The sequence below is a fragment of the Pygocentrus nattereri genome, chromosome 22 (genome assembly GCF_015220715.1).
Source record: "Pygocentrus nattereri isolate fPygNat1 chromosome 22, fPygNat1.pri, whole genome shotgun sequence".
Lineage (NCBI taxonomy): Eukaryota > Metazoa > Chordata > Actinopteri > Characiformes > Serrasalmidae > Pygocentrus > Pygocentrus nattereri.
In genome coordinates, this window is record NC_051232.1 from 32,195,439 (window position 1) to 32,215,618 (window position 20,180).

Sequence of the window (20,180 nt, forward strand, 5' to 3'; positions counted from 1 at the left end):
CACACACACGTGGTGCAGCAGCGGCTGTCGGCTGTGTGTGTCTCGCACCTGAGAGAGCTTCCCCAGATAACTCAGCTCGAACCCTCGGGCCTGGAACAGGTGCAGAAGGGCAAAACTCAGGGGTCGGTAACATGCGGCTCTTCTACTGCCCTGTTGTGTCTCCACAGCTGAATCAGATCAGTAGGTAATAATAAAATCATCCTCCTCTACAGTAAAATAAAGCTCTGCTGATCCTTCAACACAGTTTAACAGCAAACGGTCTTAAACACTGGAGTTAATGTAGAACTGCTGATTCACCCTTTAACCCTGAAGATCAGCGCAGACGGCTGGTCACCATAGCAACGCAGACAGCAGCCTCGCCCAGCTAGTAGCTGCGAAATGGTAAATGGTACAGAGGAAGCTAGAAAACTTACACTGTACTGAACGAATCCGTCTAATGAATGTTGTCTTTCTGTAATAAAATGTTCAAGATTTTTTGATCTTTAATCAGGACGCCTTCAAAATCTGACACACTCTGACCAAACCAGACTGTCCAGCAAGCCTGGTTGACCATCAGCTGCGCAAACTCATGCACTTCATGTCTAAAAACGGAGACTCCAGGCTGTCGTTCAAAGAATACATACCCAACAAAATACTGAGCTACATTAAATACCAAGTACTCAGTTACATAAAGGAAAGAAACACTAACGTTTGTCCTGCTAACGTTTCAGTGCTTTTACTTTTACTTTCTTTATAGCTTCAGTTAGTAAACCTAGTCAATACCGGCTTTTAGATGGATATTCATGAATTGATTAATTAGCCAGTAAAGTTATATTTATATATATATATATATATATATATATCTATATCTCGCTGCTGTTGGAACAAAACCTCGTATCTCCAAAATGGTCACTTTACAGGAGAAGGAAAAAACACACTTTACTTTCAATGTAAGTCAATGGAACCAGAATTTTTTCCAAGTCATTTTGGGCTGTTTCTTTTGGTCCATTAATCATGGAATTTACAATCAATGTAAAGGGTAACAGGTAATTTCAGATTGTGTCAAAAACTGAAAAATGACAAAAATGGAGATATGAGGTGTATATATATATATATATATATATATATATATATATATATATATATATATATATATATATATATATATATATACATAGAGAGAGAGAGAGAGAGAGAGAGATACAATGCTATATATATAAATTTCAAACCACATATTAAAAAAAATACCTTGCATCCGTTTAGAAAGTTGCCGATGGCGAGTACTGTAGCCAGTATGCATCGGAACGTCTGATTGGCTGCTAGCTGCTCCATTGCAAGCTTCAGATGAAAGAGAGGCTCCGCAATTTCCTGTTCAGCCAAACAGCCGAGCAAAGCAGGAAGGCAAGCGGCATTAAGACAGACACTTCAGAGAAAAGTGGATCAAAGCAGGAAAACTGTTAAGTCAGCTTTAAAGCACCTTCAGATTCACAAGCTTTGCAGTGGAAACCTCCGTTTTACATGAAATGTACCACTTTCTAACAGAACACTTGTACGTTTCTGTATATTAATGCAGCAAAACTTCAAAATTTAGTTATGAGGCAAGTGGATTCCATATCAGGGATTAATTTTATCCCAGATGTGGTCGATCAGCTTAGAGATGTTTGCTGAGTTCTGCACTGGAGCTCCAGGCTAATGTGGCTTCAGTGCTTAACCAAAGATATACATATTATATACATATTCCACTCATCAATCTCCTCACCCTCTCCAATGTATCGTAGTCCAGTGCAAAGGCCCAGAGTTGAAGCCTGGAGCTCAGGTGTTTGATGTTGCCCAGAGTGAGGAGGCACTGCTCAGCAGGAGCCAGAGGACAGTGGGGAGCCTGGGCCTTGGCCTGCTTTATCAAATTCAGCTCCTCCTCAGAGGGGACCAGCGACTGAAGCCTCTACATGAGATTCAATCAAGATTATAGCGGTCAGTCCTCAGAGACAGTCAACCATATACAAACATATCACAGCCCCCAAACTGCATTCGTTCACTGATACCACACTGCTGCGTATGTGAACAGGTCATTCTGGAGGTGGAAGGAAATGAAAATGAGAGATAATTACAGCATTCCAGCCACCTTGCAATTTATGGTATGTTTAAAGCAGGGGTGTCCAGTCTTATGGGCTGGTCTAGCTACAGGTTTTCTTCCCAACAAAGCAGGAGCCCACCTGATTCCACTTATTAATTCAGCCCATCTCAATCTTTAAACAGTAGTTATACAAGGTGCTCCTGCTTGGTTGAAATGAAAACCTACAGCCACACGGCCCCCTTGTAGATAAGACTGGTGACCCAAGCCCTAGAATAACAAGAAAATGTGCAGGTCAGGGGGTTCTCCAAGACCTGTGTTTCAGGGAACCAAGATTGGTTCTTCTATGGCATCTTTATTTTTAATAGTGGATCTGAGATCGGACCGCTCCGTTTTGGGCCCTGAGGACTGGATTGGGGAGTGCTGGGGAGTGCTGGGGAGTGCTGGGGGGGTGGGGTGGGGGGGTTCATTGCTCAACAAGTGGTTTGGATGTTGCTACCATGTAATTTACCAAGAAAATGACCTCAAATCAGCTCTCCAAGTACGTGAACCCTCCAGCTCCCAAGACAGAGGAATATAGCAAATTCGGACCACCTGGAGAGCCCTGCAGCCTGGATCAAGAACCACTGATCTACTGAGACCTTGATAGGAACTACAGATATGCATCACACTGTAAGCTTCAGTTACTTCTTGCTGAGGCTGCTATGAATGACTGGATTGAGATGACGGTGCATTGGGGGCCTACCTGCACATCCTCCCTGTCCAGAACACTGGAGTCCATGCTGTAGATGGCCGGTGGGAGCAGGTGGGGCGGGGGCAGACTGCTCAGGGCTATGGTGACGATGTTACTGCGCTTCACACCCAGGACGGACACACGTGGCTTCTGTTGGAGATCGAAAGTGAGATCTTAAGCTATTCTCTATATGCTGTAAGTCATAGTATGTGACCACCTAGTAAAAGTGGCTGCACTTCTATCTGCTGCCAATACTGAATGTAAACGAGTAAGCTGAGCAAATGAGATGCTGCTAAATGGTATCCATTGGCTTTCATTCCATTTTCCGCTTCATGACGGTGGTTCCCAACCCCGTCTCGTGCATTTCAGGGTCTTCCCATTTTTAACATATTCACTCCGACTGAAGAAGAGCCGGTTATTTAGCCAGTTAGTTAGCACCGGCTACTCTGGATATAGGCTTGGGAACCACTGCTATGAGGAAGCTGGCTCGAATATATCCGCTGTAAACATGCCTACTCGCATCCTACAGTGCCATTCTAGCCTCTACAGCAAGATTTTCCGGTTTAAAGTTTAGGAAAACAGCCTTCTGGTGATGTACTTGAAGGTGGGACGAACTTCTGATAAACTACAACTGCTCCTGGGGTGGATCTCTTGGATTGGACTGTTTTAAAACATTCTTTGTTCGTCAGCTTGTGAATAATAAGGAAGCCAAATATCTTATTACAGCCATATAAATGTAGTGGCTGTCTTCAAATCATTAACTTAATAAAAGCTAAAGCTAGTAAGGTAGTGGGCTATACCTTGCCTCGGTTTGGCCTTTTTCGACACTTGCTAAAAGGTAAAAAACTCAGATCAGTAGCTGGGCTAGCAGTCAGGATTGGTTGACACCACAGGGATTCCCAGTGATTGCCTGATGTGTTTGCGTAATTCACGCTGGGAGGTGGGAAAACCATGAATACTGTCAAACCAGAGGTGGACAAAGTACACAAACCATGTACCTGAGTTAAAATTGGGACACCCAAGGTCAAATATTCCTCCAGTAAAAGTAGAAGTTCCTCCGTTTAGACCTCCACTTGAGTACTAAAGTATTTCCCTTCAAATGTACTTAAGTATAAAGTAAAAGTACTAAAAGAGTAATTCTGGCTCTGATGTCCTGTTATCATTTTTATAACCAGACTGGCTTCATGAACTCATTTCAGGTGAAAGTCCTCCAGCGTCTCTCTTGGTAAACCAGTCTTTTAATAGAACGTCATTAATTAGTGACGCTGACGTCTATTAAAATGATCAGAAGCACAAAACACTGAAGGTAAACAGTTTCCATCAGGGAGAACCGAGTGGCTCTGAAATCACTTTTTACACACAAGCAAAGTTTCAGTTTCAGATTTATTTACAACTTAGTTCCAAGTTTAAGTTGAATAAAAACTGGCTTTAAACTCAGGATCACAGATGAGCTCCTTTACTATGTTGATCTGTAGGCGTCTGTTCATAAACATAAACCAGCCCAAACTCATTTACTATAAAATGAAATGGTGTTTGTAGAAATTCAGAAAAAAGCCGCGTCAGTCTCGACTGCATATGTGGACATATTTCTATATTGAGCTCTATTTACACAAAGTTAGGTTAGTTCATCATTTATGTTGAACAGACTCTCCCAAAGTTTTACGCTGCTGCGCTGACGTTGAACCGCGTGCTGCACTGGGTCGGTATGACCAACAGGTCAAAACCAGCTCTAAACAAAGTGACCGCTGGGCCCTGATTGGTGCTCTGGCTTTGCGCTTCTTTCGTTTTGACATGTTACGTTTTTATACACACAGAAACCAAAAGGAACCACAGATTTCTCAAAATGTAGGAGGAAAAAGTCGGATATTAGACTCTGAAATGTAGTGGAGTGAAAGGAAAAAGTCGCCCAGAACGGAGAAACTTCAGTACAGATACACCAAAAATACTAAAGTACAGAAACTAATTACATTTACTCAGTTACTCAGTTACTGTCCACCACTGTGTCACTGTGTGAGAGATGCAATGCTGCATCCAGAATGGCAGAATATAACAAACATGTCAAACTCAAATTTTAGGCTCAATTGTATGACAAGACAACGATCGCTCCCACCTGTTTTCCACCCGTCAGACTAGGGAGGACTTTGCTGCTGTTACTCTTGGTCTTAAACAAGTACTCCAGCCTGTTGGTGTCTAGATGCACCGGTTCCAAAGCAGCCCAAATAGACCGCGGCCCAAAGCGGCTGACTCTGGGCAGGGGCTGCAAACTAAACAGCTCCCTCCAGTGGAGCCTCAAAGTCCGCCGGCCCGACTCCAGAGGTACTGGACTGGTACCAGGCAGAAGAGGAGGAGCCAAAGGTGGGGCTGGTGGAGGTGTTGGAGGTACCAGATTGTGTCCTGGGTTTTGAACAGGTGATGCCTTGCTGCGGGAAGAGTCATCATCAGCAAGATCCTGGTCTAGATCTTCTTCATCCCACAGGTCGGAGAAATCTAGAGCGTCGATCCGCAGACAGGGGTTACGCGTTATGAAAGAAGCCCAGGGCTGTTCGAGAGGGGAGCATTCCGTTTCCTTCATTGGTTCTTCTTGGCACGATTGATCATGTACGAAACAGAAATACAGCAAATATTGATTATGGAAAAACCTTCAGTGCAGATTCGGCTCTCGATTACGTTTGAAACATTCCAAAGCCAGAAAGACGAGATGGGAAGTTTTGGTCTCTCCACATTCACAGTGAAGTTTTAAAGGGTGTCTTTCTGGTACGTAGAGAAGTACACACCACCTTCAGCAGGACCAGACAATCTGAGGTTCCTTATCACTCATCTCAAGAAGTTCCAGTCCACTAGAACCTTCAAATCCTAAGCTTAGTGCAACCATCAGAAACGATGAGTGGCGTCCTCTTTCTGCAGATCACAACTCTCCTTCATACCCAATCAAGTACAGTATGTTCCTGCAAGAACCTAGATCCAAGTTGGATGGTCCAACAAACAACAGGTTCATCTAGCTGAAGTACAGGAACATCAATCTACATTCCAGGCTGCTTTTAGCGGCAAGAAGCTCCTATCAAAGATGTGGCTTGGTCATCATCTTTCCATGTTTTCAAACGATCTCCAGGCTCCCCAGTAGATGTGTGAGAGAGAGAGCGAGAGAGCGAGTAAGAGGGGACACTCTGTCTACCCCTCTACAGTATGTGACTGACCCTTTGAGCGGTCCGACCAACTGTATGTTTGTGTATAAGTCCATGGTTATTTGAGTTGCACCCTTTTCCTTAATTTCCTTATCACACCAACATCTCCTGTTTATATTGCTGCCTGAGTGTACACAACTCCCCTATCTTATTCTGCTGACCTCCACCCACCCAACAGCCCACTCTCTCTCTCTCTCTCTCTCTCTCTCTCTCTCTCTCAAAGCCAATTCATGATGCCCTCTTTCTCTTTGTTTCCATCTGTTGAATAACATGGAGATCTCATTCTTTAAATGATGCAACACGCGAGACGGGAACTGAGTGTTTATCTGATGATCATTCCAGTCATGCATTTATGATTACAGTTAATAATAAATGTTTTTGACACGTATGCGGTTCTTTAACATGAGCATCACTTGTTAAATTCACCTATTTATTTATTTATTTAGCCGCATATTTATTTGTTTACTTACTTTGTCCGTTTTTTTTTATTTCCAGCAAAATGCTAGGCATGCATTTCTCAGATGTTTGTGAGACAAATATTAGACATAACATAATCCACATGCTTAATGAAGGAGAAGGTAAAATGACAATCCAGTCATATGCAAATGTGCATGCGCCCCTGGTCAAATTAAGATTAAGTGACTCTTATTAGTCCCACAACAGGGAAATTTCACCTCCACAATGTAACCCATCCATGCAGTGAAACACCACAAACAGACTAGTGAATTCCAACATCAGAGGGCAGTGAGTGAACTTGCTCGGAGCGGTGGGCAGCCCTATCCCCGGGGAGCAGTTGGGGGTTAGGTGTCCTGCTCAAGGACACCTCAGTCATGGACTGCCAGCGCTGGGGATCGAACCAGCAATCTTCCGGTCACATCGACTGCTCCAGTCTGCAGTATCTGTACAGCTTTGTTGACTTTCTAGGAGGAAAGAAGGGGTCCTCTATAGCTGGTGTGTCAAACTGGGGACCTCCCAGGCCAAAGTGCTGTGGAGGTCAGCATTTACTCTCATCTAACACTCTGAATTCAGTTGATTAAGGCCTTGCTGTGAGTTGATGAGCTGAATCAGGTGTGTTTAATGAAGTCTGAAAGTCTGCAGTGCTTTGGCCCGCAAGGACTGGAGCCTGGCACAAGTGGTCTACAGAGAACACACCTCTGCACATTGCAATCTACAGTTGCCATTTATTTGCTGAGTTTAATATAAAACATAAAAGGTGGCCTGTGGGAAAAAAGTGCACACTTTACATTTTGATCCACGTTAAATTCAGCAAATAAATAGATATTGTGCACTACAATTGACCAAAAAGTTGTTTGTAGAGGATGTGGCAACAAAACAATGAATTTGACCAAGCATGTTCATACGACTGTATTCCAAAACTGGACGTTTTAAAAAAGAACATGTTCCTCCTAACAACCACCAGGAAGAGTAGACACAGAAACTGCCCCCATCAGATAAACAGCACTGAAAGCTTCCATCTCTGAAAGAGAGGAGAAGATCAAGCTGCTTCAGATCTGAACATCCACAGGTGTTTCTCCATCCTTCCACTGTGAGAAGACCGCTCAGCGCTGTGGGTCTGAAAGGACGTGTAGCTGATCAAGAAGAACCTCACTGAGAAAAGGAGACGGACACATCAAACAAAGAAGCTGGACGATGGACTGACCGCCCCAGAGTCCAGACCTCACCACTGAATGGGTTTGATCACTTCAGAAAAAGATCAACCAACTTCTAAGACTGAGCTTTGGAGGTTTGGAGGAATATCAAAATATCTTTGAGAACAAAATGTCAAGCAAGTCTCTTGAAGTGAATGGAATCGGTGATACAAATAAAGTGTGAGCATACTAAATAAAAAAATAATAAAAAATAATAATAATAATGTGCGGCACAGTGGGTCATGAGGTCATCTCACAGGAAAAAAAGGTTCAGGCTTCCTTCTATATAACTTACGCATAATAGCCTTTTTAAATTGCCGTTTTGCAAAGGCATAATCACAAAAACAGCCTGTTTAAGTCTAAGCGGTAAAGAGAGGTTGGAGAATAGTCATGTAAAAATAATTAGGGGTCCAAGCACCTTTAGATGCATGGAACCCTATTGCTTCTGCTAGGACTTTTCTATGATTGATTTCAAAGCCCACAGGAGCACCTCAGGGAAGAGAATGCATGTAATAGTGCACAATGTGGGCTCTTCAATGTTTTCCAAGGTTGTCTACTAAACTAAAACGCTGTTTCCATTTCATTGTCAAGGAGCTGCAAGAAGTTTAGCTCCTTCAGAAAAGCCTTTTCTCTCCTGGCTATACAGATACTGCAGTCTGTTCTCCTTCATGTTGTTGCATTGAAATGAAGTACAACACTGTGCAATTTACTAATTCACCCTATAATGACATCCATACATCAGCACAGACCGTATGACGTAGGAGTCTTAAAAGAAGGCCTGTCTGTTGTGTGCTATTAGCTTCACATGGTTCACTGCAGTTTCAAAGAGGAGCCAAACCATATGGCCAAGCTCAGTAGGCTTATGGTCTGCAAATGCTGCTCGAGGGAAAAAATGCACTTGAGGCCTGAATATATATGAATATACGTACTGTTTAAAACTCAAAGACCAACATTTCTTCATTTAATTTCCTGTAAAACAGCTATTGCGTACAAGTTATTCATTTTTCAGTGCATGCATTTAACAGAAAAGTACCCAAAATCCTCCACAACTAAACACAATGTAATATTTTTCAGTACTTAATGTGTCCACTCTTTGCCTTTATTACGGGTTCCACTCTTTTCAGGGGACTCGCCTTCAGTTTCTCAAAGAAACCTGCAGCCACATACTGTATCGCCCAAAGTTCAGTCTTAGAAGTTGGTTGCAGTTTTGTAAACTCTTGATTTTTCCACTTATTTCCCTTTGTCTCTTTCTTATTTGTGGATTACTTTCTTTTTATTTTACCGCTCAGAAATATCCCCTCAAAATGTACGTGACAGCTGTTTTTTGACTAGAAATAATAATGAACAACTAAAGGGTGGTCTCTAACTTTTGCACAGCACTGCAAAGTAACATGTTAGTAGCATGACACAAACTGGCTGGCATCTTTTGAGATGTCTTCTTGTCCTTCGCATTTCCCATGTGAGCGGCTCACAGCCGCCTTCTACTACGTAGCTGATCTTTAAAGTTGTAAAGCAGGCTTGTCTAATGTGGCTCCGCTCTTAGAGATGCTGTAATTTTCTTGTAAACCCAGGAGGGGTGATAGGAATCGCTTATTTGGATCTGCCCTGGCCATAATTATGTATGATGATGCTTAATTAGCTGGTGGCCCCGGGAGGTGGGGGAGTCCCGCGTCTGGTAGCGCCAGACGTTAAAGACAGCTCTGATTAGGATCTGTGCCTCTTTGTCACTCTCTTCTTTTGGCAGCTTGTGTGAGACAAATCAGACTTCAGTTTCCTGAATAGCATTCCTGTATAGACACCCATATATATATATATGTGTGTGTGTGTGTGTGTGTGTGTGTGTGTGTGTGTGTGTGTGTGTGTGTGTGTGTATTCCATTCGGAATACAGTTTCTATTTGGTTGAAAGAGGTGGGTAATTCTGTAAATAATCCATTAAATAGAACAATAATATCCGTGTAATCTCCTGTATCCGATTACATTCCCTATCGGAAAGTTTCAGTCCGTTCTGCATGTGCGTCGCGTCACAGTGAGAGTTTATACCGTTCAACACGGCGGAGCAGAAACTGGTCTGCAGAGGAGACGAAGTTCATGCTCTGATCTTTAAAAGACGGCGGTGGGACGGACGTCCAGCTTGTGTGTCTCAGAACACGACGTCTTCCTCTCGGCCTTCTTTAATAAGGACACGTGAAGGACGTTTTCCTGAGTCTGACGTCATTTTAAAGCAGTTAAAAACACAATCACTGCTCACTGCTGCTCATCTCACTCTGACTGGACCTCACGTGATGCTCGTTGCCATGGTAATGTCTACCCTAAGCGGTTCTCTACGCATGCGGATAAGTTTGGATCTGATTACTCATAGTCTGCATGTAAACGGAGATTCCCCATCAGCCTGTTGAGTAGAGTGAGAATAAACACCTCGGTCTTAATCTGTAATCAGAATGAATTCAATTAGATTGGAGAAAACCTTTGCATGTAAACACAGTCAATGTTGATAAGCAGGTAAATAGGCTCCTGTGAAGATATTTAAAGGGGCATCTGCTCTAAACCTGTTATGTTAGGTAGAGCAGCACCGCATCCCTGAGCCTCACCAGTTGGACAGAATTAGCATTCTTGTATCATTTCCTTGTTTTCGGCCATCAGTGTGCTCTGACTACAATACCCAGCATGCATTACACAACTGTTATGGGGAATCCCTACAGTGCTCAATTAATGCTGGCTGCTATCCACTGATCTAGAGGCTTATAAATGCATCGGTGGTGCTACAGGCTTTGGTGATGTTGCATTAAAACAGCCCCCATATTGCTTAAATTGGCTTCTACTTTCAGGAGTCTTTAAAGCTGTGAACACTGCTACTGAAGCAGACGAGGACGGTACAGGTACAGTGGCTTGGTCAGTGGCCTGAGCCAAAGTTAACTACCGTGAATAATTACCAGGAGGGTGCTTATCACTCAGCATTTGTTTTCACTGGGCTGGCACTATGGGTGGGGTCATGATCTGGTATCAGTCTGGTTCCACCAAGCACACCGTTAGTGGACAAACAAAACAGAATATCTTCATCATACATAAGCACTGGTGGGCTTAAGGTAGGGGCAGGCCCCACTGGTGAAAACGTGTCTCTAAAGCAACCACTAGAGTGGCAAAAATGAGACAAAGTGCCCTTCACATGGGGAAAAATGATTGAGTGCCCTCCAGGGTGCCCCTTCGTGCAATAAAATAGGATGATGTGCCTAAAACTCAATAGCATGTCTTAATCTTGATGCTGTGGCCTTACAATTCCCTATGGATGCCCTTCCAGTGGAAAAGGGTGCCACTATGAAGTGCCCTATACACTAAGGTACGTCCCATCCCGGACAAACAGACTTAAAAACAGCTTTTACCCCAGAACCGTACGGGAACTGAACACTTCCAGACCCTGTAACAGGGACTTTCTATAGAACACTGAGCTCAGTAGAACCGACTGAACACCACTACAGCTCTTTACTGGTTCATAGGACACTGTACACTGTTCCACTGTTCCACACCACCCCTGTTCTATTTATTATTTGATCCCCAGGGCTGACAGTCCATGACTGAGGTGTCCTTGAGCAAGACACCCAACCCCCAACTGCTCCCCGGGCACCGTGGATAGGGCTGCCCACCACTCCGGGCAAGTGTGTGCTCACTGCCCCCTAGTGTGTGTGTTCACTAGTGTGTATGTGGTGTTTCACTTCACGGATGGGTTAAATGCGGAGGTGGAATTTCCCCGGTTGTGGGAGGTGGAATTTCCCCGGAATTTCCCCGGTTGTGCACTTTATATATTTTAGCCTTATGTTTAGATATTATAGCCTTATGTTTAAATTGTTTTGTATGTAAGACGTGCCGTTGGATTGCTGCTCAATTTCGTTGTACACTGTGCAATGACAATAAACGTATCTTACCTTATCTTAAAGATGATGGTAAAATAATCCTAAATCTTGGTCCCCCATTTGGCCTGACATTGCCGATCCTGTCCCCCTCCGACATTGAACATACTAGAATAAATTTAAAATGGATTAAAATACATTTTAAGCCCAAACTTTTTCACAAGACTATCACAGGACAATGTGTCAGACACCAGGCAGCATATATCCACTCATTTTATGGAGCTTTCAGACGTCTGGTTCCTATCACCAGCACTGTGAACCAATCAGACTGTCTGTAGAACAGAGCGTTTCACACCAAACCACACTTTGTTTACACGTAATTCTGAAGAATTTTTGAAAAATCCGTGGACTTCCCCTTCAGTCCGAAGCCATTCGCTGACCAGACCGCACTAAAAGCTGAACTGAAGATCCCCACGTGCTTTATTTTGGGACTCTCCACTCACCGAGGTCCGGATTTTAAGCATAAAAAAAAAGTAAAACTAACATGTAGAAATATCATTAAAACATCACCGCTCGTTATTTTTATTACTTTAAAGTAAAAAAAAAAGTAAAACGCTGTTGAATTACGTAAAAAACGTTTTTGTCGTCCTAATAAATAAATAAATAAATCCCTCTTTCCGAGGCGCTGATTGGCTCCTCGAAACGTCCGTTCTTTTATCCCCGCCCACACGCGTGCCCGCGCCCGCTCCCTACTCGGATCTCCGCTGTGGAGCCCTACAGTGGACTACAGGTGGACTACACACAGAGGACTACAAATCCCAGCGTCTCCTGCCGACCGCGGGCTCCCGAGCGCTGAAAATCCGTCGTGATTTTTTTTTATTTTTTTTTTTACTTTATTTATTTATTTATTTATCGGCTCGAAACCGACTCCGCCGACACTCGGAGAGAAAGTATTGTTGTTTTTTTTCCCCGCGGCATAACAGCGAAGCGATGGCGTCGTCAAACTAACGGTAAGCCGAGGCTCGAGCGGATGAGCCAGCCTAACGGTTGGATTCGGGTAAACAGACCGAGTTTACTCGGCTTTAGACTTCACGACGTGCTTTATTTCGCCGTTTAATCGTGTGAGTGGACGGCTGGACACGCGAGGGGCTCTGCTTTCGACGTTAGGTCGGTTAAGTCAGCAGACTCGCGTGTGTTTGCTGGGAATATAGTCAGCCTTAGAAAAGTAGTCCTCGGTGACAGACAGCCGATTGCGTAATGAGTACCGTTAGCTGTTCGGATCAGGAGTCGAGACCAGGGGACCACCGTCCGCTTCACTGCAGATACCGTCATTCCACAGACCACCACTCTGACTCCACAGGGTCGACCAAAGAGTTAAAGGGGAACTTTTTTGGAAAGGGGGGATTTTTTCACCATTTCTCCGCCATTCAGTCCATTATTCAGTGGTAAAGAAAGTGAAATGATTCGTTTGTACAGTGGTTCTGTTTCCATGCCCCCTGCTCGGTTAAATGGGTCTCCAGACTGATGGAGAATGCCTGTATTAGAACCTTCTATAGAATAGAGAACTCTTCTGCATAGCACCGTAAAGGGTTCTGCTTGTTGTTGACAATGTCGAGCTGGCAACAACAGAAGAGCCCTTTTGGTGCTTTACAGAACCATGTTCTCCATCAACCTCAACGATGAGTGTTCGTGGTTCTCTACAGAACCATTGCCACCTACTAAAGACACCTCAAAGAACCTTTGCAGGAGCGCAGAGAAACTTAAGAGATTCCTTCACAGGGGTGGTGATGGGAACCAGGGGTCACCATGACTACAACACAGATAGAGACATTTTATGTACTATCCAGAACCACCAGAGAACCCACACGAGTCTTCTGAGTGTTTATATGGGATGTTGATGGAAAATCTGGAATAATGAGTTTTCTTTGGGGACTGTTTGCCTTAGAACATCCTTCATGTATCCCTCCGCCATATGTAGACTAACATAAACCGTATGCTTTAGGCCACGGCGTCAGAAAACTGGTGTAAAACGGCGTCTCGGAGGTCAGGCGGTGAATTCAGAACCATTTAGTGTAGGAACTTTCTGTGAGGGAGCTTTAAGAGGTGGACGTCTGGTTCCTATCAGCACCACTGTGAGCAGTTCTGACTCGTAAGTTTATCTAGAACGGAGTGTTTCACACCGAACCAAATGTTTGAGCAAATGTGTTTACCTTCCTTTTCAACCTACAGCAGTTCAGCTCTGCCCTTCTGGGCTGAAACACCCCTTATAGCTTCAACGCGAATGGGCGGAGCTAAACCAGACATCCAGCTGCAGGGCAGCCAATCAGAGCAGAGCTCCTTTGCATGCAGTTGAAAATGGTCATGTAAAAACGAATTAGGACCTCACGAATGGCCTTAGTCAACCAAAAAGATGGCGCTTCAAAGATTCTTAGGAAAGAAAATGGTTCTCTATAGAACCATGCATGCTTAAAGAACACTTCGCAGGGTTCTTTGCATCATGAAATGGTTCTTCAGAGCAACGGACAAAGTGCATGAAGGTGCTATAAATGGTTCCATATAGAAACGTGTTGAAAAGGGTTCTTCTGTTGTTACAAGCTTGACACTGAAACAATAGAAGAACCCTTTTGGGTGCTATGTAGAACCAAGCTCAAAAAGGTTCTGCTGTGCATAAAACCTTCTACAGCACATTCTCCATCAATCTGAAGAACCCTTTCATGATGCAGAGAATCCTTTAGTCATGCAAAGATATAGAACCATGCTCAGTCATAGAACCACAATATAGAACCATTTTCTTTACTAAAGAACCCTCATCTTTTTTAAGACTGTGGGTCAAACTGGATGCTGACTTTACCAGTTGTGGTGCACCACTCATCATAATAACATCTGAGTGCATCGTTCATCGTCACATTTTTTAAAGGGGACTTTTCTGCCGAGTCGGATCTGTTCACAGTGGTGGTGATAGGAACCAGGCGTCCGCCTCTAAAAGCTCCCACAGAAAGTTATTACATGAGGTGGTTGTGAATACACTGGGTTTTTTACAATAAGATCTAGAAGTTCTGTAGAAACTTCTGCGGTACTTCTACTCTGAGGGGCTTCTTCTTCCTCCAGACTGATAACACTGGGTCTACAGCGCTTCCCTGTGACCCAGCCTTCGCATAATTGGACCCAGTCATGACAGGCCGTGAGAAGCTTCAGGCACCACCGTTCTGAAAGAGTAACCCTTCTGCCTGACTGAACCCCGACAGGTCTGTGCTGGAGTGAGGAAGGCAGAGATGAAGGTGGTGCGGCGGAGAGACTCACACAGCCCGTTCTCTGAAAACTCAGACAATGACTGTGAGGTACAGAGGTGTGTGTGGGTGTGTGTGGGCATGTGAGCGAGAGCGAGAGAGCAGCGGAAAGAGTACGTGTGCTCGTTCTCCAGTACTGGGAATGCACATATTTAATTAAGAAATCTCTGTCGTTCCCTGCAGGACGAAAGGGGCGCCGACTGCAGGAAGGCTGACGGAGTTTGCCTGTGTGAGAAGGGACCCTACTGCAAACAGCATCCTCAAACGGTGAGGGGTCTCTGCTGACCAACACGCTGTCCGCAGCCACGGGCTAAATAGTAGCTACAACCGCATAGCTAGTAACCTACGGTGAGAAGAAGGGACTAACATTTTAGGCCAAATCACATTTCTTATTTTAACCCCTACCCTTTGTTTTTGAGTGTCACCCTGACCCCTTAGAACTGAGCTACAGGGCAGTGGTTGAGATCTTCCCTCTGAAATGAGCCCCTCTAATAAAGAGCATCACTTCATTAACAGCTACTAGCGCCGCTCTGTAGGCGACCCTGCCCGTCTGCAGGGACAGCAGAGGAGGGGAAAGTTCAGCTCCTCACTGCTGGGCTTTAGTTACATTTAGGGATCATGCGCCTTCAAAGAGGGGGGCAGTTATTTATTATCACCCCCCATAATTCTTCAGTGATGTGAAGCTGAAGTCAGAGATTCTCCAGCTTCTCCTTCTAATTTTCCCGTTCCTCCTTAAATGGTGCAGAATGTGCCTGTTGCGCCATTTAAGGTGGAGTGGGAAATGTAGCTAAATGAAAATAAAAAATGAAATGCGAAAGTTTTGGCGCCCCCCGGTTAAATGACATGAGATCATAGTTTAATGCACAGGTTCTGTTTATTTGCTGAATTTAGCGTATTGGGGGAAAAAATGAACCTCAGCAAATAAACTGAAAGAGAAATAAATAGAAACTGTGCACTAAATTGGGCAAAAAAGGGCCAAAGTTGCCTGCAGGGGATTCGTTAACTTGTTCTCACTCCGCAAATCAATAAAATATGTCATTTGACCAGGGACGTCCAAACCTTTGCATAAGACTGTACAAGACAAATAGCTTATGGGCCACTTAAGCAGTGCTTTACTGATAGAGCGGCTGTCAGCTGTGAAATATGTTTGTCCGTTCTGAAGTTGGGGGAATGGAGGGTCTGTAGTGAATGGCTTCTAATGGAAGCCCCCTTTTCTGTCCTTGTCTCTTGCTGTTGTAGGAGAGCAGCCTGAAGTGCAGTGAATGTGGTAAAAACAAGGCGATAGTCGCCAGATACTCTGAAGGCTACGGTACTGAGGTGGGTAGGTGTGTGTGGTCATGAGAGAGAGCGATTTTTCTGTAGACGTGGATGTGTGTGTGTATGGGTAATAGAAAGAGAGTGGAGAAACTGTGTGTGTGTGTTCGCTCATGTCTATGACTCATGTTGCAGGAGGAGTGTGTGCAGTCTGATCCTCAAGGAGAGAGTGATGCAGATGCAGACATAGAGGATACAGACAGCAGGTAACCGACTAATGCAAATGGCCTCTACACTGACATATCCACTCGTTAGAGCGGTGGAGAAACACAGACCTTGTAAATGTATACATTTATGTATATGTATACAAAAGTATGTGGACACCTCACACCGAGTTCAGGTTTTTTAGCTACACCTTCTCCTAACAGGTGTACAAAATCAGGCACATAGCCATGCAGTCTTCATAGAGAAACACTGGCAGTAGAATGGGTCGTGCTGAAGATGCTCAGTGACTTTAAACACGGCACTTTCATAGGATGCCGCCTCTGTCAGAAGTCAGTTTGTGAAATTTCTGCACTGCTAGATCTGCCCCTGTCAACTGTAAGTGCAGTGCGAAGCAGCAGACCAATGCAAACTCACTGAGCGGGGCTGCCGGGTGCTGAAGCGCATAAAAATTGTCTTTCCTCTGTAAGATCACTCGCTTCAGAGTTCCAGTTTGCCTCTGGATGCAACATCAACACAAGAACTTTGCGTCAGGAGCTTCATGAAATGGGTCCTTATGTCTACGTGGCTGCAAACAAGCCTAAGATCGCTATGTGCAATACCAAGTAAAGCAGGCCACCAGTGAGCTCTGGAGCAGCGAAAACCTCTTCTCTGGAGTGATGAATCATACTTCACTGTCTGGCAGTCTGATAGAGGTCTCTGGCTTTGGCGAATCCCGGGAGAACACTTCCAACGGGAATGAGTAGCGACAACAGTAAAGTTTGGTGGAGGAGGGATAATGGGCTGGGGCTGTTCTGTTTCTCTTAGTTCCAGTGAAAGAAAATGTTTGCAACAGAGTCTTTTCCAGCAAAGTGCACCCACACGTTATGGCCAAAAGTATGCGGACACATGACCATCGCACCTAAATGAGGTTGATTGACATACCAACAACATCAGTGGCCTGCGAAAAGCTTAGGAATCACCTGAGATCAAGGTGCGAAATACAGGGGGTATTCAGGGAATTCAGGGAAAGGTCATTCACCCACAAAACAGCGAGTTCTGTCTTTGGTATTCTCAACTAACAAGTAATGCAGCACTGGTCAGGCTCAGGGTGGCGCTGTAACAAACTGGTTCACCCAGTTATGCCCATAGTCTAGCAGCTGTAGCTATGCCTTAGCAACACCTTAGCAACCACCTCACACAGCATAACAATGGATGCAACACCATCATCTGGAATTACTATATAAGCCCATCATAAACAATCAGCAGTGTTCTACAACCTGCTTTATCTTGCATCAACGAAGCGTCAAGCCAACTTGAAGTTCACAAACATTCCTTTCATAGTTATTAGTTATATAGTTTTATTAATGTTATAGACAGTAGGTACTGTCATGTTACATACTGACATAAGCCTGCAGTTCAGGCAACATGTTCTCTTGGTCCAGACTACAGGTGGTGGGTTCTCTTCAGCGAATCAGCTCTCGCAAACGAAAGCGGCAGCGAATCGCACGGCAGGACACGACAGAGAGTGAGGATGACGGAGGGAGGAGCCACCGGACCCACCGCTGGAGCCTGAGGCTGAGCCCCCATCGCACACACAACAGAACCATATTAGAGGTGCTCAACCCTCACATACACAGTTTAGCCCAGTCTTAGTCTAAAGCTCTGTTCACACAGTATTGGCACCAGATGAGAACATCCTGGAATGTTTTCAAACGCAGTTTGATCAGCGTTAACGCAGTATTAAGAAATGACATCATATCTTTATTAGTGTAATAACAAGCCCGTCATTAGCTTGATAACTAGAACCTGCTAGTTACTCAGTTTCCGAGAACTTGGGCAACTATAAAGGAAAGATTGGACACCCCTGGTCAAATTACACGTTTTGTTGATTTTCAAGGCAAAAATAAGTTTATATTCCCTATATACGTCAGAAATATGGCATTTTTCTGTTAATTGTTGTGCACAATTTCAATTTATGTTTAACATATTTGAAAAACTAAACTATAAAATGTGCCATAACTTTAGCAAAGGTCATATTTTATTTGTAGTTTTTTCCACTGTAATGTGAAATTAAGCAACTAAACAGAAATTATGTAAATATTAAGAAATGTGTTTTTTTTTTCCAGTTATTTTCAACAGGGCACCCAAACAGTATGTGTATATATATATATATATATATATATATATGCACACACACACACACACACGTACACACACACACACACACACACACACACATATTTATATATATATTCACTTACATTAAAAGTAAAGTATGTTTTTTCCTTCTCCTGTAAAATTACCATTTTGGAGATGCGAGGTTTTCATCATATATATCTATATCATACATATATGCAGGCAAATCAGATTTTATGAGACGACTGTCTGCACTGTTATTTACAAGTAGCCAGATTGGACTTGTGTGCTTAGACACCATCAGCCTATTTGCATGGGCCGATCTGGCACCGCCGCTGGCGTCAGTAACTACGTAGCTACGCTGATGACGCGGATTTCGAGCAAGGATGCGGAAGAGATGGAGGTGCATCATCTCACCCTTGAAACTTTTCCAAATTCCCTGACATAGCCGTGTGTGTGTGGTGCTCTTCCTGAGCCCCGGGTCTTCCGTCACTCTGGATTTGACATCCTTGTTGTTTGTGAGTGACACTTTGAAGTCCGATTTGAGTGGCCAGAGCGTAAAGACTGACCTGACGCACCTGTAAAAATCGGACTGGAATCAATTGTGGTGTAGATCTGTATAGAGACGTATATATAGGTGGACAGAGAGGTAGTAATTTCCCTTCTCTTCTTTCTTTCCCTTCCTCTCCTCTCCTCCCTCCCTCAGGAGAGCATTTCTCAGGTAAGGCCGCTGGTGATTTGTCGCTGTAACGCGTTAGAAACCCCGGCCGCCTCGGACAACAAGCCCCAAAGAGGAAGATGGCTGCTGAAAGCTTGGCCTTTCTCTCTCTCTTTCCCTCTGTTCTTTCTCCTCATCCTTCTTCCTGTCTCCATATCTATCATAATTGTGTTCTTTTCATTCCTTCTCCCACTTACTAACACCTGACACCCTCTGCGCCCCCCACGGTGCGCAGTCATTTTTACTGTGTGGTATTAAGTGTGCTCAGTGTTATTAGAAGGTATTGCACTAAAGCCTTGGAACTAAAGTGGTCGGCCTATCAGGTCGTCCGAGTGGTCACCACGTCATCTTTGAGTGATACGTGTTAATGGACATTAGTTATATTAGTTATTTTATCTCTTTATGTAAAAATTTACGAACGTCTGCGTTTCCTTTAGGGCTCCTTTGAAGAAGACTAATAAATGACGTCCTTTACTGTCCGACAGAAATGCTGTAAATCACTGTTCCTTTCCAGTCTGTACTGCAACATTTAGTAAATAATTATGATTTAACCCTTAGAAGTTGAGAGTTATAACTTTTGCGCTAAGTTAGGGGGGCGGAGCACAACCTAACACTGTTCTTCGATAAATAATTGATGGAATCTTTTAGTAAGACGAATATTAATAATTTTCCTTAAAGGTATATATATATAGTACTGTGTGAAAGTTTTAGGCATCTAAGCAAACAGGTGACCTCAGCAGTGAGTTTATCACAATATACATTAGAATAAAGTCGTATTCATAATTCAAATAAACAGAAAAACAATAAACAGTAACAAGAATTTCTCAGGTCCATATTTTTCCTGGACGCCTTCACAGCCGCCACAGAGACTCGTTAATATCATCAATGACATCATGAGCTCAATTTACTGAGCACTGATTGGTCAAACCAGGAGCTGCTTTTTAACTACATATAATACTGGGCTTCCTCGAGGAGGAGAGGCTTGGAGATGGGTCAACAAACAAATAAACACACCGACATAAATAAACACACCGACATCCAGAAAATCACTATTTTACGTATGTATATACATATATATATATATATATATATAAAAAATCATTAATAATTAATATTCTATACAT

At 43.7% G+C, this 20,180-nt stretch overlaps 2 protein-coding genes across 3 annotated transcripts in view; one reads left to right on the forward strand and one right to left on the reverse strand.

Annotated features, from left to right (window-relative positions):
- Positions 1-6,572, reverse strand: part of si:ch211-63p21.2 (FH1/FH2 domain-containing protein 1) — an 11,818-nt gene extending 5,246 nt beyond the window's left edge. The window contains exons 1-5 of the mRNA XM_017715262.2: positions 4,894-6,572; positions 2,796-2,933; positions 1,739-1,921; positions 1,228-1,347; positions 1-90 (exon numbers count right to left, since the gene is read on the reverse strand). The exon at positions 1-90 is cut by the window's left edge and continues 72 nt beyond it. Of these exons, the coding sequence (XP_017570751.1) occupies positions 1-90; positions 1,228-1,347; positions 1,739-1,921; positions 2,796-2,933; positions 4,894-5,355 (993 nt within the window). The 5' untranslated portion in view covers positions 5,356-6,572. The remainder of the gene's footprint in view (positions 91-1,227; positions 1,348-1,738; positions 1,922-2,795; positions 2,934-4,893) is intronic.
- Positions 6,573-12,277: 5,705 nt separating this feature from the next.
- si:ch211-63p21.1 lies at positions 12,278-19,854 on the forward strand. Of its 2 annotated transcripts, none has more exons than XM_017715264.2 (7): positions 12,278-12,467; positions 14,566-14,795; positions 14,928-15,011; positions 15,984-16,061; positions 16,194-16,264; positions 17,645-17,816; positions 19,045-19,854. In XM_017715264.2, the coding sequence occupies exons 2-7, from the start codon at positions 14,730-14,732 to the stop codon at positions 19,261-19,263; spliced, it is 690 nt and encodes a 229-aa protein (XP_017570753.1). In that variant the 5' UTR covers positions 12,278-12,467; positions 14,566-14,729; the 3' UTR covers positions 19,264-19,854. The 2 variants fall into 2 exon arrangements, with proteins under 2 accessions (XP_017570753.1, XP_017570752.1); XM_017715263.2 differs by having other exon boundaries at positions 12,279-12,467; positions 14,703-14,795.
- The last annotated feature ends 326 nt before the right edge of the window (positions 19,855-20,180 follow it).